The 21,896-nt window shown below is 45.3% G+C and overlaps 1 protein-coding gene across 2 annotated transcripts; it reads left to right on the plus strand.

The window, feature by feature from the left end:
* Positions 1-16,962, plus strand: Poglut3 (protein O-glucosyltransferase 3). 2 transcript variants are annotated; one of them, XM_087905665.1, is made up of 8 exons: positions 1-217; positions 4,303-4,500; positions 6,478-6,689; positions 7,837-8,053; positions 9,159-9,355; positions 10,974-11,168; positions 12,783-12,887; positions 14,028-16,962. In XM_087905665.1, the coding sequence occupies exons 1-8, from the start codon at positions 19-21 to the stop codon at positions 14,151-14,153; spliced, it is 1,449 nt and encodes a 482-aa protein (XP_087761791.1). In that variant the 5' UTR covers positions 1-18; the 3' UTR covers positions 14,154-16,962. The 2 variants fall into 2 exon arrangements, with proteins under 2 accessions (XP_087761791.1, XP_087761790.1); XM_087905664.1 differs by having other exon boundaries at positions 3-217; positions 6,403-6,689.
* The last annotated feature ends 4,934 nt before the right edge of the window (positions 16,963-21,896 follow it).

The raw sequence follows: 21,896 nt of genomic DNA on the forward strand, positions 1-21,896 counted from the left end.
AGCTGAGAGCCGGCGACCATGCTCCGCGTCCCGCGGGCCCCGCTGCTGTGGCTGCAGCTCGCCCTGCTGGTGGCCGCGGGGGCCGGGGCGCAGATGAGCGCACCGCGGAGCCTGGCGTGGGGCCCGGGGCTGCAGGCCGCCGTCGTCCTGCCCGTGCGCTACTTCTTCCTGCAGGCGGTGGACTCGGACGGCCGGAACCTCACTAGCTCGCCACCAGGTCAGTGCCCGTCGCCATCCCCGCGCGTCCCTGGCGCCATACACGGCCACATCCCCGCTGTGAGTGTCGCCCTTCCTCCCTTCCATGGGCTCCCTTCCTCCTCCCTGACACCCACGGGGGCGAGAGACGCCACCTAGGTCCGTTGGGTGACTAATTCCAAGGGCTGGGCCACACGTCCCGCGCGTGGACCGATGTTGGCGTAAATGGCACCGGTGATGTCCTATGAGGTGCCGAGGCGCGATCACGTGATGCAGATGGTCCTTCCTCCCTGACTTCTCCCACTAGGCCTGCAGTGCCGGGCCTTCTTGCAGGCAAGGTTTTCCCTTTCTTCTTGCTTTTGTCTTATTAAATGCAGACCACAGAAATCAGAAATCGGTGAAACTAACTAGAATCGGGACGCGGGGGTGATCTTGTTCTGATACTCTGCAGGGTTCCTCTCCCACATCTGACAGCTTCTCTGAACTTGTCCTGCTGGTTTCAAGTGGTTGCCAGTCAGGATTTGTTCATTTGTGTCTAAACTTAAGGCTACTCCTAAAAGGCACCCTATTTTACCAGCAAAGAGACCAATAATCTAAGGCCTACCAGATCCACAGTGCAAAGGTACTCGGAGATCACTGTGTATTCGGTAATCCTGGAGTTAAGAGAGGATGGTAATGTCTGCCTATCAGAAAACTTAAGACTAAGCTGAGAAAAATGGATAAGCAACTGAGCTATCAGGGCACATCACAGTCACCACAGTGGGATATGTACAACATTGAAGAACTGCCAGTGTGCCCAGGGAAGTCTGGGAAACTTTTGAGAGTATGGGTTTGGAGGCTGAGGGTTTTCTGGACATGCTTACAGATGTACAAAAACTGAGTGTGAGGACCAAGTGTTCAGAACAGGAGCCCTTAGGGCATGTTTCAGATCTAAAACGTGACATAGTATCACTCCAAGCTTGTAATCAATAAATGAACCCAAGCGTGCAGGTTCCTGGTTACAGCAAGGGAGTAAGGATTTTTCCCCAAATTCCTTTTTGCATTCTTTTTCCCAAATAAAATTTTCTGCGAAGATTCTATCTTATTTATATTTATATGGATGTGTGTGTGTGTGTGTGTGTGTGTGTGTGTGTGTGTGTGTGTGTTTGCCACTTGTGTGCTGGTGTGCATAGAGGCCAGAAGGGGGCTCTGGAGCCTCCATAGCTGGAGGTCAGCTTGTGAACTACCTATTTGCTGGGAACTGAACATGTGTCCTCTGGAAGAGTAGAAGGCACTCTTAATCACTGAGCCATCTCTCAGCCTCAGTAGATCATAATATTTTCATAGTGAGGAAAAAAAAAGAACCTCTTAATATGTTTGCAGTGCATGAGTGGATCCTGGAATGTGTCCATGGTGAGAAGTCAGACATATTTGGAGGATTATGTAGTCCTAGGGCGTAACACTTTGGTCTTCTGGGACACTCTAGTTGCTAATGTAAGATCAGTGCTTTCCCTGTAACTGTAGAGAGCTTTGGTAAACTTCCTAAATGGTCTTGGCGGGCAGCGAGGTCCCCGTTGCCAGAGATTCTCTTCCACTTAAAAAGCTGGAAAGCTGTGACTGCCTCCTGGCTGTGCAGTTCATTGATATGTGACCCTCGAGTACTTCTTGGAGCTGGGTCTCTCACTGCACAGCAGGGGTGATAACTATCTATCTGACATACCCGTCTTACAGGAAACAGGTAGAATGCTCGAGAGCTGGTGTGATGGTGAGGGCCTATTACCCAAGCACCTGGGAGGCAGAAGCAGGAGAATTGTGGGTTCTAGGCTAGCCTTGACTATGTAAGAAGTTGATACAAAAATAAATAAATAAACAGACCTGAACACAAGGAATAGCTCATCATAGGGGATAAGTAAATGTATTTTTTAAAAAAAATGCTTTTGGCTTCTTTGAAATTTAAGTACTCAGAATTTCTGGTGTAAGGGTTTGATCCTTGCTGCCTCCCTTTGTGTCATGTCGTTCCCTTCAGTCAGCTTTTCTTTCTTTCTTCCTCCTTCCCTCCCCCTTCCTTCCTTCCTTCCTTCCTTCCTTCCTTCCTTCCTTCCTTCCTTCCTTCCTTTCTTTCTTTCTTTCTTTCTAGTTTTGGAGCCTGTCCTGGAACTCGCTCTGTAGACCAGGCTGGCCTCGAACTCACAGAGATCCACTTGCCTCTGCCTCCCAAGTGCTGGGATTATTACAGGCGTGCGCCACCGCCACCTGGCCACCACCAGTCAGCTTTTCTTAAAGAAATTTGAATTTATGAAGAAGAGAATTCAAGCCGTTCTTGGATTCTGTCCCATTATAATAGCCATCAGGGCAAGTGAGAATTCATACTCCCTCCGCTTTAAGCAATTCAGAATTTCACTCGTTTTCTCCCTTGTAAAGATTACACGTACTTATTTCTGTGTCAAACCCAATCAGTGTTATTTTTCACTGATCTTCACATTAATTTTGTGCTATCAATGACCCAGCCATGCAAGATTACTATAAAAATATCAGGGTCTCACTATGAACAGAGATCCATCCCCCTGCCTCTTCCTCCCGAGTGTTGGATTAAAGGTGTATGTCACCCCAGCTTTTCAGTCTGCTGTAGCACACATTATCTTTCTTTTTTCTTTTTACAGATGTTTTTATTTTATGTGTATGGATGTTTCATCTGAATGTTTGTATGTCAATCCTGTGCTAGCCTGCTAGCTTTGGAGGCCAGAAGAAGGCATCATATCCCCTGGAGTTACAGCCAGCTGTGGCCTCCATGTGGGTGCTGGGACTCGAACCTGGGTCCTCAGGAAGAGAAGCTAGTATTTTTAACTGCTGAGCCATGTCTCTTGCCCCTCGGACTGCCTTTCTGAAAGCAAATTAGAAGAAACACAAAGCATTTGAAAATTCAGTTTAGAAAGAGAAATTTTCACACTCTCTTGAGCTCAGGGAACTTTGTAGAAAACGAACGTGTAAGAGCCGGGAGATGAAGCAATGGTCTGTGAATTGCCAGCCTCCAGATCAGCGAGCGCTTCCCAACCTTCCTCACGCTGCGACCCTTCAATACAGTCAGTGCCTCGTGTTGTGCTGACCCCCAACCATAAAATTATTTTCATCGCTACTTCATAACTGTAATTTTGCTACTGTTATGAATCGTAATATAAATACCTGATATACAGATGGTCTTAGGTGACCCCTGGGGAAAAGTGACCCCAAAAGGGTTGCAACTCACAGGTTCAAAGCCGCTGCTCTACACTCAGCCTTTACAATCATGAACCAAAACTGTGGTGCCTACAGTAGGCCCACACAGGCCTGACCCTATTCAGTCACAGAATAGGGGGGTCTTATGGGGCCCTGTCCCTCGCTGCCAAACTGCTGTTAGGTTCTGGGAGAGGGAGGGTCCTCTTCAGTTATCTCACCTGCTCCATGCCCACTGCTGAGCCCACCAGGCTCCGACTGGTAGCTCCGAATCCGTAGTCACAGAGACAGCCCTGGCTAGACTCTGGGGCACAGAACAACGTGAATAACCATGGATGTCAGAAAGAGATGTGTAGAAAAGGGGAGGAGTAGGCAGAGTGAGAGGGGATCTGAGCAGGAGGAGGGTGAGAGTGGCCAGCATGCATTATTGTACCCTGTGAAATTGTCAAAAGAACAAATTTAATAAAAAAAAAGGGACATTTTCTCATAAATGAGGGGTGCTAGATACTTAAGTGGCATGAAATATATGCCATAAATATATATGTGTGTGCGTGTGTTACAGGGAGAAAGTTGAAGGGCCACAGAGCCATCAACTTTATAGTATGGACTGTTAACTGCCTAAGCTTGAATGGTTTTCAGAGAGAAAAGACCACATAGGCAGAATGTTACTTTCATCAATGAACTAATTTTTCATCCACTGTCATTATTGAATAGTTAACGACTCCCTTGTTGAGTCAGATCCTTGGCTTAAGGATGGGTCAGGTATAGTTGCTGCCTCAAGGGTCTTCCAGGCTGAGCTGAACATGGTTGACCATGAACCCTGCAGGTCAAAAGAATTCCTGTACAGAGATCCCCGTCTAGTCACGAGCCATGAAAATCAGGAAATGGTCACGCTCTTTGTATTTCTTCTGCTCCCAGGTCAAACACAATTCAAAGTAGTCGTAAAATCCCTTTCACCGAAAGAGTCAGCCCGAATTTATGTTCCTAAACCTCTGGACAGAAATGATGGAACTTTTTTGGTGAGATACAGGATGCACGAGACTGTCCACGAAGGCCTCAAGGTGGAGGTTCTTTATGGTGGTGAACACGTAGCTCAGTCTCCCTATATTTTGAAAGGTAAGTGATATTAGTCACCTGAACCTAGACTTCTGTGGGAGGCATGCTTTTCAGAATGGCTTGTAATGACCCTGCAGTCAAGTTCAACAGGGTAAGCATTAGATATACACTCCTTGAAGCTCAAATTTTATGTCATTTTGGCATTTAAGAAAATTATCATTGTCTGGGTTTGGAGAGCACTGGTTGCTCTTGCAGAGGATCTGGGTTCAGTTCCCAGAACCCACAGGGAAGCTCACAGTCATCCGTGACTCCAGTTCCGGGGGATCCAGTGTCCTCTTCTGAGCTCTGGGGGTACCAGACGTGCATGTAGTGTACACACATACATGTGGACAAAGCACACACCTAAAATAAATCTTTTAAAAAATGCTTTTCTGTTTCATTATGTGTAGTTACTATTGCTGATTTGTTCATCTTTTTTCCTGCACTGTCAAGTTGTCATTAATCCCCTACAGTGTATATATGTTTATGTGTGTGTGTATACATATACATATATATATATTTATCTCTCGATGCCCTTTTTAATTTTCCTAAGTTTTATCCCTGGGATATGGCAGAGTTAACTGAACATAATTTAATCCTTTTGAGTTAAGTTTTCACAGTTTGTTAGATGAAATTGAGCCACATTTAATCTTGGGCTAATTATTCTCAAGGACTGAGACATGCTCTTCCCAAGTCCCAAGAATGAAGAGGCTTTGTACCCTGGCTGGTGCAGGCCCTTTTCTCAGCCCTGTGGGGTGGTATACACTGCCCTCCAGTGTTCTGGATGGTTCTTTCCTGTACTGGGTGACTGCATCACAGATGCCCTGATGGGGCTGGGATGTCTTCTCACTCACAAAGGCCTGCATGTTTCCAGGCTTTTCCATGTTCCGTTCTTACCCTTCACCTACTCTGTCTTCCCAGGCCCGGTTGCCTTGTTCCCCCTCACTCTCAGCTTTCCTCAACTCAGTGCAACTGCCCAGCTCCTGCCACGCCCTCTTCCCTTTTCCTGGGCTGCCTTGAGCAGAGCTCCTGCGACCCGGGAGGCTTGCCTCGCTGGTGTCCATCCTCCAGAGTCACTGTCCTTCACTACCTCCTGTCCATAGTCTGGAAACTGTGAGTGCCAAGTTTGGTTCACCAGTTTCAAGTGGAAGAATAAGTCAGTGCCTCCTATTGGTCTTGGTCTGAAGTAGAAATCTTCAAAAAAAAAAAAAAAATCAGGCTTAATGATGTAATTCCAGCACTAGGGAGGTAGAAGCAGGAGGATCAGGAGTTAAGGTTAACTGGGCTACATGTGACTATTTCCAAAGATCATGAATAAATCCTCAAGGAATTTTAATTTTTTTCATTAAAACAAATGTGGATACGTCCTGAAATTATATGTTAGATTTGTTAGATTTGTACACATTGTTTTCTAGATGCATCTTCAGGAAAGTCCTCTGCATTCAGCTGCCCCCCCTAGCATTATACTGAGAGGTCCTTCCAGTTACTCTCTTTCTCTGAGACGTGCCGACCGAGACCGCACTAGAGGCTTTGAGGGAGAGGTCCTCCAGTTTCTCAAAACCTCACTGCTTCTGCATTTGAGTGTCCAAAAACCAGGAATCTCTCTCTGTGTTAAAATGAAGTGGTTGTGTTCTAATTACTGACACCTCACTAGAAGCAAATGTGTCATCCAAGTGACTGGATGGGAGGAAGCTTGTGCTGTCTAGTCTGTCTAACGTGCCTCGAGAGGGGACAGACGTGGGACTCCGACACAAATACTGCTCTACTCCCTTGTCTGAGACAATTTTACCTCTGTCGGTAGTTTTCAGACCAAGCTGTCTTCAGTGTTCACTTCTCTTTGTTAACTTGGGGTAACATTGTGTGTGTATGTGTGTGTGTGTGTGTGTGTGTGTGTGTGTATGTGTGTGTGTGTCACCTCCTCAGGGCCTGTGTATCACGAGTACTGTGACTGCCCAGAAGAGGACCCTCAGGCCTGGCAGGAAACTCTGTCTTGTCCAGCCACAGAACCACAGATCGAGCAAGATTTTGCTGCCTTCCCCAGCATCAATCTCCTGCAGATGCTGAAGGAAGTCCCCAAGAGATTTGGGGACGAGCGGGGTGCTGTTGTTCATTACACAATTGTCAATAACCACATCCACCGGAGATCCTTGGGGAAATACACCGACTTCAAAATGTTCTCCGATGAAATTTTGCTGTCACTGGCAAGAAAGGTATGAAAATGAATGAACAGATTTCAAAAATAGTATCATTTGATTTTTGTTGTTGTTGTTGTTGCAACAGTTACCTATTTAAAACTATAAAGATCCATGAGAGTGGCTTTCAGGACTCAGGACTGTGTCACGGAATATGCGTATGTCTTTGTAGATGACTCTTTCCCGTAAGATAGAAACTAAAGTGGGCTTGGTGGCTCTTGCCTGTCATCCCGGCATTCAGGGTTACGAGACTTCAGTCTAAGCTAGAGACTGAGAGTGAGACCCTGAATGCCGGGACGGAAAACAGGTCCTGTTCCATAGTCTAAAGGTTCCAGTCAGCCTAGTCGTGACCTTCATGGGGGTGTAGAGGTTAGGACAGCTGTGTAGGTTCGAGTAGAGGGAGGTGAAGTCGGAATGCCCAGGAAGGAAACGGAGGCAGCATTCCCAGCAAGAAGGCCTCCGCGGAGGATCAAATCATGGACATGGAAACAGGGGGGGGAGGGGGGGGGACTCTAGAGGCAACGGTGGAAGAGGGCATGGCGGAAGGCAAAGTTGGGTCTGACTGCAGACTACTGAGTGCATAGCAGCTGGTGAGAGTTCACACTTCTCTATACGCCCACTTCTGTGACATTACGTTTTAATGTCACCACTGGGAGAAAGGAGCTGACTCCCAGGCAGTGAGCTTGCTGTATACTACCCTCAGCCAGAGGTTTTCTTCTCTGTCACCTCTCTGTTTCCAGTGGTCGTCTCTATCAGAGGCACTAAGGGGATCCAATGGGGAGATGGCACCATGGTAAAGGGCTTGCTGTGCAAACATTTGAACCCAAGTCTGATGCTCAGAACACATGTGTAAAAGACCCAGTCGTGATAGCATGGTGCTTGGAATCCCAGTGCTGAGGGAACAGAGAGAGGTGGATCCCTCGGGCTCAGAGGCCAGCCAGCCTAACCGCCTAGGAGAAGTCCGGGCCAGTGAGAGACCGTGTCTCAAATAATAAATAAATTAATAAAACAAGCAAACAAATAAACAAACAAAAACCAAGGTAGATGGCTCTCGAGGATAAACGCCAAAGATTGGCCCCTGTCCCCTACACATAGACATGCAGAGCCAAGAGACTGGGGTATTTGGTGCCTCCCAACACTGGCGTTTGTGATTTTGTTTTTGTAGGTCACCCTCCCAGATTTAGAATTTTATATTAACCTTGGAGATTGGCCCTTGGAGCATCGAAAGGTCAATGACACTCCTGGCCCTATACCTATCATTTCCTGGTGTGGCTCCTTGGATTCAAGAGACATAATCCTTCCAACCTACGATGTCACCCATTCCATACTTGAAGCAATGAGGGGTGTCACAAATGATCTCCTCTCTGTTCAGGGAAATACAGGTAAGCTAAGGTTACTTCTCATGGGGAAAATCTTAAAGATAAAAATGGTGGAGGGAATCAGAAAGAATAGATGTATATGCTTAATCAGTCTTGCTTTCTACCCAAGAAGAATACATGTCTAGCTTGTGCAAGGGCCCAAGCTCCATTCCCAGCACAGCAAAGTAGGGGAAAACTCTCAATGGCCAAAAGAGAACGTTTGGGATTCCAATTTGAAAATGAAAAACACATCATTTAGGGAACTAACACCCAAGCCTGTATTCATGGAGTCTCCTTTGAGTTCAGTCATTTGTAAGCTTCTTTTCAAGTCGTATTGGTTATACTTACATGAAATTTTAAATCAAAACATTAAAGATATTTAAATAATATGTTTATTTGGTAAACCTGTCACTAATTCTGACATCAGTGATTCTTATTACTGATGAAATGAGAGCAACCTGAAAACCCTAAGACGGTCGTGATCATGGTGTCATTTGGGCACTGCTCTTCCAGAGGACCCAGGTTCAATTCCCTGCACCCACTTGGTGCACAGCAATCTGTAACATCAGTCCCAGGAGATCTGGCGCCCTCCCCTGGCTTGTGTGGGTACTTCATGCACACCGTGCACAGGCATACATGAAATGCATATACACATAAAACAAAACTAAAGGGAGAAGTATGAACTAAGAACTCTGCTGGGTTGCTTAGTTGTGCAGTTTTCTGCTGACCTCAAATAAGCACAAAAGCCTAACTCCTGTGTGATTGTGAAACATGGAAGTGAAGGAGCTGTGGCCTTGGGAGTAGGCCAAGTCACAGAACCATTTGCTCTGAGTTTGGCCTGATACCGTGAGGGCTGTTTCCCAACGTTGAACACAGTGAATAGCAGTGCCCGTGAGAACTGTGGTTGGTAGGTAAATGGGAGGGGCTGGAACAGACAGACAGACAGCCCCTGAAAGCACCTCTGGCAAACTGAGACTCAGTCCCAGGTGTTTTGGAAACGGCGTCTGTGTTACAAAATGGGTTTGTGCGAGTACCAACATTTTAAATGGAGATGGTGGATTAAAGGTCATTGTGCTGTCTTATGATTTCAGATTCTTAATCATAATTTTTTATGGCCTCAAACTTCTAGGCCCTTCCTGGATCAATAAAACAGAGAAAGCTTTCTTCCGAGGTAGAGATAGCCGAGAGGAGAGGCTGCAGCTGGTGCAGCTGTCCAAAGAAAATCCGCAGCTGCTAGATGCAGGAATTACAGGATATTTCTTTTTCCAAGAGAAAGAAAAAGAGCTTGGAAAAGCCAAGTTGATGGGTTTCTTTGATTTCTTTAAGGTAGGAGTCTTCCTATGGCTATGCAGTGATAAACTGTGTCCAAAGTCCATGAAACTGGGGGTTCAAGCGGGTCACCTCGGTTTGTAGCTAACTTCACTTTCGCTCTCTCCTGTCCGACCGAGGACTCACTGAACTCTCACAGTTTTGTCTGTTAATTTTGTTACCAAGTAATCTAGAACTATATTTAATGCTTAACGTAAGAGTTAGCATGAAGTTTGTATGTATTTATTATGGCTTTTCCCTTTGATTTAATGATCTGCAAAGATGTTTCTTTTATGTGAAGTGATCTCAAGTATCTTTGGTAAATGAAAAGAATGTTCGTTTTTTATATATGCAAAATAGGAGGTGGAGCTGGAGGGAGGTGGAGCTGGAGGGAGGTAGAGCTGGAGGGAGGGTCCTGCCTGCGGCCCCTCATCTCTTAGTGGCTCTGGTGACCTGTCATGCCTGCCCTGTTCTTTACTTTCTTTTTATATTGATTTTGGTATGCATGTGTGTTTGTATATGAATGTGTGTGTACATGTGTGCGTGTGTGTGGTGTATACATATGTACATACATGTGTGTGCCCCTCACTCTGTCGTGAAACCCACATCTAACTGACTAGGAAACACGTGGTACTTAATATTTAATAAATTATTTTTTAAAGAGATTACTAAGATGTTAGAGTGTACCCCTGTGCAGAGAACTTCTGTTACATGAGAGAGGGTAGGTCTGATCTCCAGCACTGAAAAGAAAAAGGAGAGGAATGGAAGGGAGGAAGGGAGGAGTCAGCGTAGCGGGAAATGGACCAGCTTCATCTCAGGGGTTTCGAGGTGAAAAGAGCAGTGAATTTACATTCAGAATAAAGCTTCATAGCTTTCTCTGTATTCCAGTTTTCTCACTTGTAAAGACAAAACAAAAAACCTTGCCTCATAGTATAATTAAATCAGATTTTTCATGCCTTTGATATATGCTTTTGAAATGGAAATCAGAACTTACTAATCCAATATATGTTAATGGAGTAACCAGTTTTTATAACACTTAATTTATCTCTTTCTGTGTGTGTGTGTGTGTGTGTGCGCGCGCGTGATGACAACTTACCAGAGTTAGTTCTCTTCCTCTACCAGTGGGTCCTAGGTATTGAACTTGGGTCATCTCATTTGACAACAAATTTCTCTACCCACTGAACCATCTTTCCTACAATTCACAGGCTGGAAAGATGTCAACTCTGTTTTATATAAACTCTAGTTTATGTTTTGTGGGTTTAGTATAAGAAATAAATGAAATTTTATTTATATATATATATGAAAACTGATAATTAATATCACTTTTCAGAATATTAAAATTTAGAACGTTGACAATAGTTTTAGGACCGGCTTTGATACCGGAGTCTAGACTCTGCTTCACAGATGTCACTGAAACAGGCGCTTGTTCCTGTGGCCCAAACTGTCCTGCTGGGGACGCGTTAGAGGCTGTTTGTCATCTTTCTACAAGGAGAAAAGGAAAGCTGTCTGTAGTGAAAGCTGTCTGTAGTGCGGACGTGGGAAAGTGGAAGGCGGTCCCCCTGCACTTGACTTAATACTGATGGGAAGCGGAAGTGGAGCCATGGCTTTCTGAGGTTCTTTGCTTTTCGTCTTCTAGTACAAGTACCAGGTGAATGTGGACGGCACGGTGGCTGCTTACAGGTTTCCCTACCTCATGCTGGGAGACAGCCTGGTTCTGAAGCAGGACTCACCGTATTATGAACATTTCTATGTGGCACTAAGGCCTTGGAAGCACTACGTTCCCGTTAGAAGAAACCTCAGTGATCTGCTAGAGAAAGTGAAGTGGGCCAAGGTATGCTTCCGGCCATTTTCCTTTTTGGGGCAGTATCAAAGTTATCGATATGGAGGACCTGGGTTCCATCACGACCATGTATCATAATGAAATAAAAGTCAAAGGAAGTATAATTTTCTTTAAAAAAAAAAAATGTGTTCCCTTTAAATAGCTGAAGAATAGACATGGGGCTGGAGAGGTGGCTGAGTGTTAAGAGCCCTTGTTGTCCTCCCAGAGGACCTTGGTTCCCAGCACCCTTGTTGTGCCGTTCACAGTGTCCTGTAACTCCAGCTCGGGGGATCAAATGGCTTCTCCTGGCTTCCACAGTCACTGCGCTCATGTGCACAAACCCACATGCAGATACACACATGTACACATGTCAAAGAGAAAGAAAGGCCATCAGAATCATTTTGTGTACCTCCGTCAATATTGTTGAGGGATGGATTTGAAGTCTAGTGTTGCTGTGATATGGATTTTTCTAAATGATTCACTATTTGCATTTATATATGCAAAAGAAGAATATGCAAAATGCAAATTACAGATTGAAAAGGCCAGAATTGAAAGGCTTTATATTTTAAGAGAACATCCCAGGCAAATCTGGTGATCTTCTTTTCCTCATATATGAAAAAAAAAAAAACAAGCCCTTACCCAACACAAACTACAAAGCATCCCAAGAGCAAGGTCCCCATAAAACAGGGATTTTTAAAAAAAGAATAAATTTTAAGGAATAAATATTAAAAAATTATTGTGGTTTATATGAAACTATAAAGCTTTATCCTTCTATAATAACATTTTTCCATTTTTAAGTTTTGAGAGATAATATTTTGGTTATGGGAACAATGGATCACAATCATCATTCTGGCTTTCCCTAAGATCCATGATCGCCAGCAAATAGCTTTTCCTGTCAACAGCATGCAGAAAGGCGTTTCCTGTGACTGTAATCAGCACTGATTATCCCTGGCACTGTAGCCCGTGAGAACTAGTGGGCAGATAACTTTTATCACAATGGCATTTTAGTCTTTTGTGGCTAACGCTTTGTAACAGAACATTGTCTCTGCATATTTGAATGAAGCTTTATGAAAACCACATTTTTATTATTTTTAATTTTGCACACGGTTCAGTGTAGAGGTCTGTACACTTGGGTGAAGATGCCCTCAAAGGCCTCAGACCTCGGATCCCCAGGAGCTGGAGTTGAGAACCACCCACCAAGGTGGGTGCTGGGAACAGAACTTGGGTCCTCTACAAGAGCAGTACGCACATTTAACTGCCCAGCCAGCTCCTGAGCACTGAAGCTTTTAAAAGACATTTTAACATGAAAATCGATCCATTCTGTCCTTAGGCAGAGGGCACCGCTGGGGAGGCAGATGATGGACCCCAGGTTTTCACCCTGGCTAGCTAGGAAAGCACCAGAATAGGCAAAGAAGAGGCCAGTGAGGCCGGCAGAGTAAGGTCCACACACCTACGATTCTTTTATCCCTTTAACAGATATTAGTAAACGATCCCATGGCCTCCTTTGCCTTAGCCCATTGCAGTCCGCTTCCCCGTGCTGTTGACATTCGCCTCGCCTGTCCCTCTCACTCATGCACTTTGCGTTCTCTGTGGGCTGCAGCAGCAATTTTCGGTCTTTTCTTTTAGGAAAATGATGGTGAAGCAAAGAAGATTGCGAAAGAAGGACAGTTAACTGCTAGGGACCTGCTCCAGCCGCCCAGACTTTTCTGTTACTATTACAGAGTGCTGCAGGTCAGTTCAGAGTCCAACCTGGTGAGTCGGGGTCTTTAGGCCACATCTGTGGCCTGGACACTTTGTACCATGCTTCCTGCGGGGATCAGCGGCAGCTTGTGGGAAGAATTTGGGCTCAGCTGAGACTCCAGCCTGAGGAAGGGAAGAACCAGTGCTGACTCTCTCTGTAGCCTCCATCCTTTCAATCTCTGTTCTTGGAGCCCATGGAAGTAGATTAATTAGAAGCTCCTCCCCTCTTGTCAGGGTGCGCCCCCTGGTGGTTGATTTTTAGAGACCGTCCTTCTTGTCTGTGGGTGGAATAAAGGCAAGTCACATCCCCTGTGCCACACACACACACACACACACACACACACACACACACACACACGTCCGCCTTGTCATCCTTAGATAGGTTCCATACTGTGTACTAATCTAGTTTTAACATTTTAATTTTAATTGCATTTTACTTACTTTGTGAGCTCTGGGAGGTGGAGGAGAAGTGGAGCACCTATGGAGGTCAGAGGACAGAGGACTCCCGTAGGAGTCGGTTCTCTCCTTCCACCACGTAGGTCCCAGGGATTGAACTCGGGTTTTAAGGCCAGGAGGCAGGCATCTTTACCCACTAAGCCATCTTACCAGCCCTAGCTTTAATTTTAATGGTAGGAGCTTCTACCTCTAACATGTTAACTAAGTTCCCTTAGTTATATTGTTACTAGTATTGGGCATTAGCGTAACAGAGTGGACCCAGAATGAAGTCAGTGAAAGACTCGGTTCATAGAGATGTTTCTGCCCAGAGGAAAAGAACTTTGCACTTTTGGCGCGGTTATAACTCCAGCCGTCTGGGATGGATGGAGGCAGCCATCTCTATACGCCGTCTGGAGATGCTGCTCATCTCGAGTTGCTGTCATGAAAATTCAACAAGACAGTTACTCATTAGAATGGAGGATATGTGCTGGCCCCATTGTTTCAAATAGAGGCATTTGGCTTGGCATCTCATTTCTAATTTGCACAGAAGTGTAGATTACGGTTCTCTGCCAGACTATGAGATGTTTCACCAGCCTTTGGTTTGGGCCTGAAACTTTGCGATTGAAGGTGGAGATGTGTGGGAGGTGGGACTAGAATGAAGACCCAACTAAACCTTCCATGGCTTCCGTATTTCAGAAATATGCTGAGCGCCAGACCAGCAAGCCCATGATACGTGATGGAATGGAACTTGTTCCCCAGCCGAATGATGCCACATCCTTTTGCCGGTGCCACAGGAAGGTGCCTGGGAGGGAAGAGCTTTAACGAGGCCCCAGCTTCACACTCCTTTGTGTGCTGGCTGCATCTTTAAGACTTGTGAAAGAGCGGAGCCAGGACGGGTGGGTCAGGCTCACACTTCTAATCCCAGCACCCCGGAGGCAGAAGCAAGAGGATTTCTTACTGCAAAGCCTGCCTGCGATATATGTTGATTTCCTGGCCAGCCCAGGCTTCCCAGTTAAATCTTATCAAAAAGCCAAAACAACCGGGCAGTGGGTGGCACACACCTTTAGTCCCAGCACCTGGAAAACAGAGGCAGGCAGATCTCCGTGAGTTCAAGGCTAGCCTGGTCTACAGAGTGAGTTCCAGAATAGCCAGAGATATACAGAGAAACCCTGTCTCAAAAACAAAACAAAACAAACAAAAAGTCAAAGCAAAAAGAAATGCAGAGAGATGCTAAGCATGTAATCCCACATCCATGAGGCTGAGGCAGGAAGATCGTGAGTTCCAGTATTATCAGATACCTCTGGATATTTATTTTATTTGGGATGAAACTGCTCATTTCATCACAATAGATAAAAAGACTTATAAATTACCTGGGAATCTGTGGATGTCACATTTACTGGTTTGTTTCTATCTTTTCTTCACTTACTTTTACGTTCAGTTATGAAGGGAAAAGCATTCGGGGAAGGTTTTTTTTCTCCTCCCTGTGTAGTTTCTCCTTTTGCAAGCTGTTCTGATGCTCCGTGATGGGAGCCTCCTGTAGGAAGAGCTGATGAAGCTAACAAAGGAGCAAGCTAAGTAAGGAACAAGGCTTTATGCTGTTAAGGGTAGCATAGAGACGGTGGAGGAACATGCTGCATCGTTTAAATCTTTTCAGCTAAGTTTTTGCCAGGGCCTAGGACAGAATTAAGGGGAAACTCTACTCTAAGTGTAAACTGGTGAGTCACAGTCTGTTTGGGTCGCACACCTCTTAAAGACAGCACAGCTATTAATGTAGACGGTGGAATTCTGCTGGTATCTTCATCATCTGTGTACTAGGAATATAAGAAATAACAGCTCTCAACGTGAGATATTTAATTCTTTTTGTCCTTCAAAAGAGTCCTTGAAAGTTGCTACACCAGCCTCAGGAGGCCTCAGCATCCTGGGATTCACTAATATGCCCAGGACAGAAGCAGGTACTGGTTCCTGAATCCACAGATGAACAGAAAGACCCTCCTCTTTCAGTGGGTTGAACCATTAAGATAAAGACTTTGACACTTGCCTCTGCCTTCTAGGACAGGGTCAAGTTCTAAGCCTCATACCCTTAAATTCCTGTCTAATTCCTCAGAGCACCATCAATCCAAAACGCGGTTCATGACAGAGTGCGCTCCAAAACCAGAGCTCTCCGAACCAGGGAACTCATGTGGTCATGTCTGTTCTCCCGAGGGCCAAAAGGAACACGGGAATTTGCATTTTTAAGTAGACCATAGAAATGATCAACAAGCCCATTGCCTATTTAAAACCTACCTGTGTAGTATGAACTAAAGGACAAGCTGTCCTGGGGCCATACCTGGTGCATCTGAGTCTGCCTTCTATTGTCTATAGAGAGTAGAGCTTTATGGGAATGGGTTATGGAAAGAAAGGTTGCCTCCCTCTTTGCTACCTCTGTAACCCCAGGTCCAGGAAGTAAATGGCAGTTCGTCGTAGACATAGTCTTTTAGGTTGATGTCGTCTGGTGATGAACTGTCCTAACAGTTAAAAGAAGTTGAGACAAATTGGGCTCCCACAGTCCTCATTTTAGAGCATTGCACTGGAGACAAAGTCTCTGACATGAACCTGCAGGGGACATTTCACATCTAAACTGTAGCAAGTCTATCGTGAAATTTAGATAATCCCCCGTCTCCCCAGCTTGACCATAGCCTTTGAAATGAGTTTAACATGGATTTTTGGTTTACTAGGTTGAATAGATCTTAATGAAAGAAACTGGCTTATTAAGGCCTGATTCTTTCCCTCCCAACTCATCTATTACCCACATACCCAGAGCCACTTTCAATCCTGAAATTCTTATTAAAATTTGTCTGGCCTCAGAGGCCAGGAATCGAGAGAGAGTTAAGAGAGAGGTTGGAGGAAGGAAAGGAGACAATTTAATATTTTTAATTTAACTTTTGAAAAGAGGGGAATGTAAGGATGTAAAGATATAGTTCTGTGGGGGTTGGAGAGATGGCTCAGCAGTTAAGAGCACTGACTGGTCTTCCAGAAGACCCAGGTTCAATTCCCAGCACCCACAGGGTGACTCGTGACTGACTGACTGTGACTCCATTTCCAAGGGATCTGATACCTTCACGCCAGTGCACATAAAATAAATAAGTTAAATGAATTTTTTAAAAAGATATAGTTGTGCTCGTTTGAATAAACTGTCACCAATGCTTGTGGTTTCTAACACTCCAAGTGGTCGTCACCCATCAATAGTGAATGCATTGCCTAGAGAGATCTAATGTGTTGAGGACTGCATACACCATTGGCGAGAACAAAGCAGTTTTAACTGCGCTGTATGGAGAGTTTCCCATGATGAATTCAGGAAAGACCAAAGGTACAGGACGTAGTATGTGAAAACATTTTGCCAAAGATGAAAAGAAAATGGTTGAGTTTGAAGGACAAACTGCCAGTGTTGAGGAAAATTATGGAGAAGAGAGAATTTTTTTTTTGCTTTATACCTTTTTATAATATTTAAATTGTTTTTAACTATGGATATAAATCAAGTTGTAAAATAAAAATGTCAACATGGTAAAAGAATAAGTCCACAGAGGATATAAGAAAGAAAAGAAAATGTTATTAATGCTTTCCATGATGCCATATTAAAAACCAATGTCTAGAACTTTGTCATGTGGTTTTATTATATATTCTTTTTAAATAAAGCAAATTTTCTTAATTAAAAATTGAAAACCATGTGCTTTGTTTTAAGAAAAGTTATCACCACCTTCTCCCTGGTGTGTCTATGACAGTTAGTCTAACCTGAATTTCTAAAGATTTTATTTAATGATTTCTGTGTATGAAGTTTTGCTTGCCTGTATGTTAGTGCCCCACATGCGTGTCTGGTGCCCAGAGAGCCCAGAAGAGAGTTGGATTCCCTCAGGGCTGGAGTTACAGATGCTTATGACTGCCACATGGATGCTGGCAACTGAACCTGGGTCCTCTACAGGGGCAGCCTGTGCTCCTAACCCCTGAGCCATTTAGATGAGTCTAACTTATGTCCTCCTGAATAACCGAACTAAAACTGCTGCCGTGGTCACTCTGTCTGAATTCTATTCTGCAGAAATAGGAAAAAAAAATAGGCTTCATGCCACTATATTTTAAATACTAATTTTTAAAGTTAATATACAAAGTAGTGGGTTTCATTGTGCTTTTCTCCTACATATATGTCATTATACTCAGTGTTAATCCTCCTGCCCCTCCTGCTTCCTTGTGCTCTCCTGACTCCTCTTCCACCAATGTTAGTAAAGAAAACAAGAAAATGAACCCACAGATTCCCCAACACACTGATCTGATGGAGATATTTTCCCAGTTGAGGTTCCTCTTTCCCAGATGACCCCAGCTTGTTGACAAAGAGCTAAGCAGCATAGTTTTGCAAAGGAGTGTTTGAACACTTGGTCCCGGTTTGTGGAGTTGTCTGTGGAAGTTATGGAACCTTCAGGCCACTGGTTCTGAACCTTCCTAACTCTGTGACCCTTTAATACAGACGTCACTAGACGACATCAATTATGTTGTGGTGACCTCCCAATCATAAGCATTATTTTTGTTGCTACTTCATAACTTACTTTGCACTTTTCAAATTGTGATGTAAACATCGACGTGCAGGATGGACTTAGGCGACAGCTGTGAAAGGGTCACTCCAGCCCCCAAAGGGGTCGAACCACAGTTTGAGAACCACCGGTTTAGGACCGACAGGTTTGATAGAGGAGGACCATTGCAGGGAGGGGCTCTGAGGGGTTAGACAGCCTGCCCTGCTTCCTGCTCTGGCTGCACTTCCTGGGCGGAGTTAAACATTGCAGTCAGTCAGCCTTGCACTCCTGCGGGCAGTACCACCCTTTCCTTTCCTCAATGGCCTCTGGAACCATAAGCCAGAAATAACTCTTTTTCCCTCAAGTTGCTTGTTCTGCCATCTTGCCATCAACAGCAAAGTAACTGACACACATGGTTTCCAAGGATTCACTTCATTGTAAACGGCTAGGAGACAAGAAAAGAAAATGAGCTCCCTTGAGAAACGTGAAAGCTGTGTCCACGTCTCTAGTAGGAGTATAATGAGAGCCTACAGACAGGTGGCCCTGGGGTAGAAGCTTAACAAACAAACAAACAAACAAAAACCTTCCACGGACAATTGTCTGTCCACTGCACCAGGTCTTTAACATTTGGGGGCAATTCACCAAGGAGTCCACGGAATTAGACTGGAGTTGGCATGGAGCCCCGCAAAAGGAGAAATGTTATAAATATTCTGTTTTTACTGGCGCTGTGGAATTTCTGTTACTAAAGGGAGCCCTTGGATTTGGATGCCTGCCCTTGGCCCAGCGAGCCAGAGGAGCCCAGAAACCGGTGGTACTTAGTACCTGACTTTGAGCTTGCTGCAAAACTCCCTACAGCCAATTAGCGGGCAAACGAGCTGTAACAACCGACTGGCTAACTAGGTTGAGGTAATTAAGTTAGTTTTGAGGCCCCATTTCTGTTTCTTATAAATGCCGATGGGCAAAGGCTGATTGAAGTTCTCAGAACACCCTTCAGCCCAGGTCGATTACTGACTCCTGAATAGTTTTGTTGGGTTTTCTGCTTGGATTGAGTAAACCCTGCTGACTTTATTGTTCTAGAAAATGTTAGCTATTTTGGTCTAGTCGTGAGGGTCTGAAGAGAAGGTGCACTGGCCCTGAGGGACCTCACGTAAATTCTCCACCAGGTCCACAGTACCCACTGTTTCCTATCCGAGTCTGGGCATTGTGAGAAAGTTCAGATTCTAGTTTCTTTGATTTGTGTTCTGAGTATCTGAGTTTGGCTGTTTGCTTTAGTGGGAGAGCTGTGTGGGGGCGGGGGGTGTAGGGGAGTCCATGGCTTTCTAGACAAATGTTCTACAACTGAGGTATTGTGATCCCAGACTTTGATGAGATTTGTTTTTAAAAATCTGTACTGTGAATGACCTAGGGGACATCCTAGCCACAGCCCCCCAAACCCCCTGCCTAAAGTCATCCCAGACTGCGGGGTGGGGACAGTTCGTGGAGTTTCACTGACTGATGTTCCCCCACCAAACACTTCTTGCAGTGCATCTCCACCCAGATGGCCAAACTCCTTTGAAGGTTCAAGTTCTGGGCTGCCAGAGCTGTCCAGGCTGCCCCTCTCACAAAGCCGGCGGTAGTAGCAGGTGCAGTGCTCCAAATCCGTTAGCTGGTGGCGGACAAGCTCACTTTCCACCTCTCTTGCTTCTGGCGCAAGCATCACCACACCAAACCCAGCCTGAGCAGTTAGGATGCACTGCGTGGTAAATTTTACACTTTTCTTTCTCTTTCTTTCTTTCTTTCTTTCTTTCTTTCTTTCTTTCTTTCTTTCTTTCTTTCTTCTTTCTTTCTTCCTTCCTCCCTCCCTCCCTCCCTCCCTCTCTCTCTCTCTCTCTTTCTCTCCCTTCCTTTCTTTCCTTCCTCCTTCTTTCCTTCTTCCCTCTCCTCCTCCTCCTCTTCCTCTTCCTCCTCCTCCTCCTCCTCCTCCTCCTCTTCCTCCTCCTCCTCCTCCTTCCTCTTCTCTCTTTTTTTTTTCTCGAGACCAGGTTTCTCTGTGTAATGGTCCTAGCTGTGCGGGAACTCGCTCTGTAGAGCAGGCTGTCTTTGAGCTCACAGAGATCCCCCTGCCTCTGCCTCCCAGGTGCTGGATTAAAGGCGTGCGACTTCACCACCAGCAGTTGTTGAAGAGCAAAGGCAGCTACGATGAGAGGTTTACTCATAAACTGCACAAGGAGGTAGACTTGGGCTCCAAGCCTGAGGTCCCTCTAACAGTCATTCCCTCCCCCCCACGGGGTAGAGCTGGCCAGTGGGAGGGACATTGATCTGGGCTTGTGGGGGGGAGCTGAGTGGGAAGGGATGAGGCTCCCTCAGACAGGTTTCAGACTTAGGGCTCTGCTCCATGATGCCTTAGTTTTCCCACAGATGGTGGGGGTTGGGAACCAGAATTGGGATTTTCACCATACCGCTTCCTTCAGCCCATTTCACCTCTCCCACAGGTCTCTGGGGGGAGGGAGAAACAAACCTAGGTTCCCTATTTAGAGGTGCCTTTTCTCCCACAAGGAGTCAGCATGCCCTCTTCAGGATCCCAAGCCACCTCACTGCCACCTTGGCCACCCCTTCCCGTCCCCCATCTACCTCTGCCCTTAATCTGGTCCTGAGCCAGACTGGAAGAAGAGGAAGAGTGCATATGTTGGGTCTCATAGATGCCACTCGCTGGTGGGGGGGTGGGAGGAGAGGCCAGACAGCCTGCACCCTCGGGGTCTGGAGGTCCCGCCCACCACAGAGCTAAGGATCCCGCCAGGCTGAACCTCGGCTGACAGGGGTGGCAGTAGCTCTGCTTCCCTCTCCGTTGTTGTGTTGTTTGGCTTGTGTGGTTGAGCTCATCTTGAGAGGACTGACAACACTTGAGTCTTTCTGGAAGCTCTCACTTAAAATCAACGGGGCCATAGAGTAATCCAGCGCCGTTCCGCTGTTTTTCAAGCACCGTCAACTTAATACACACAAACCATGTATTCTGGAGAGGAGTTTCCAGGATTTCTCTCCATCCTTGGGGGGCTCTGTTTATCAAGCAAACCAAGCAGAGCGGCCAAGAAACAGCAAGCTGCAAAAGGAACCTCGCCAAGAATAGAGTTCGGGGTCAGGGATGTCCAGGGCCCTCGCTTCCGGTTCTCCTGCGGACTTTCTGAGCCATTTTCTTTTAGAGAAGAGCGGTTTCTTTAAAACTACCCATAGTGGGGCTATGCTAAGCACCAGGAACTGTAAGCATAAGCATTTCGTGTTTTCTTCTGTCTTTTTTAAAGAGCAGTTGGCAAGGACGCACCTGCCAATATCTCACAGTTCTTCAGTTAACAAAATTAAACTGTTCCACAAAACAGAAATTTATGTCATTGGCCTCTTAAGATGGGGTTAGAGAAATTCTAATCAGACCTGGCAAGGGCCTTGACCTTGACTTAAAATTTGTAGCTTAATTTTATTTAATATAAAAATTTGAACTCGGTTTGTACTAGATTAAAAGACACAAGTATTAAATTTTGCTCATGTCTGTGTGTTAATACATGACAATAGCTCTATATTAATATTGTGTATTAATGACAGCTACTTATTAATGATTTTGAAGGACTCTGAAGCTCACTTTGTCACTGAATTCTCTACAGGGTTTTTTTTCCCCCTCTGTACGAATGTGTTTAATATCTAAAAAAGTATTTTCCTACAAGATCATCTTCCTCACAAAGTATGTTCTATGCAAAAGCACTGAAGGAACATAGAAGAGCTGGGCAGGCCGAAATACGCCTCACCTTACGTCGTTACACTCTGACACTGAGGTAATGTCCATATGTGGGATATTCGGCATTCAAGCAAATAAAGCGTGCATTAAATATGCAGTAAGATTTCCGCTTCTGTGAAGTCTTCTATTTTTACTTAAAACCTGAATCACGTTAAGGAGCTTAAATTTGGAAACATTAGACTGTGGCCTCATGTCACATACAGGCGATCCCTCTGAGTTCCTTTCTAAGTCCTTTGCCTCTATGGCAGGGAGAATGGAAGAGAGAGAGTA

The sequence above is a fragment of the Myodes glareolus genome, chromosome 4 (assembly GCF_982192425.1).
Source record: "Myodes glareolus chromosome 4, mMyoGla1.1, whole genome shotgun sequence".
Lineage (NCBI taxonomy): Eukaryota > Metazoa > Chordata > Mammalia > Rodentia > Cricetidae > Myodes > Myodes glareolus.

Excerpts from the sequence above, each read along its gene's own strand:
- Poglut3 (XM_087905664.1), top strand. The coding sequence starts at position 19 with ATGCTCCGCGTCCCGCGGGCCCCGCTGCTGTGGCTGCAGCTCGCCCTG. Across the intron at positions 4,501-6,402 it reads GTCTCCCTATATTTTGAAAG|GGCCTGTGTATCACGAGTAC; the intron begins GTAAGTGATATT and ends TCACCTCCTCAG. Across the intron at positions 11,169-12,782 it reads AGAAAGTGAAGTGGGCCAAG|GAAAATGATGGTGAAGCAAA; the intron begins GTATGCTTCCGG and ends CTTTTCTTTTAG.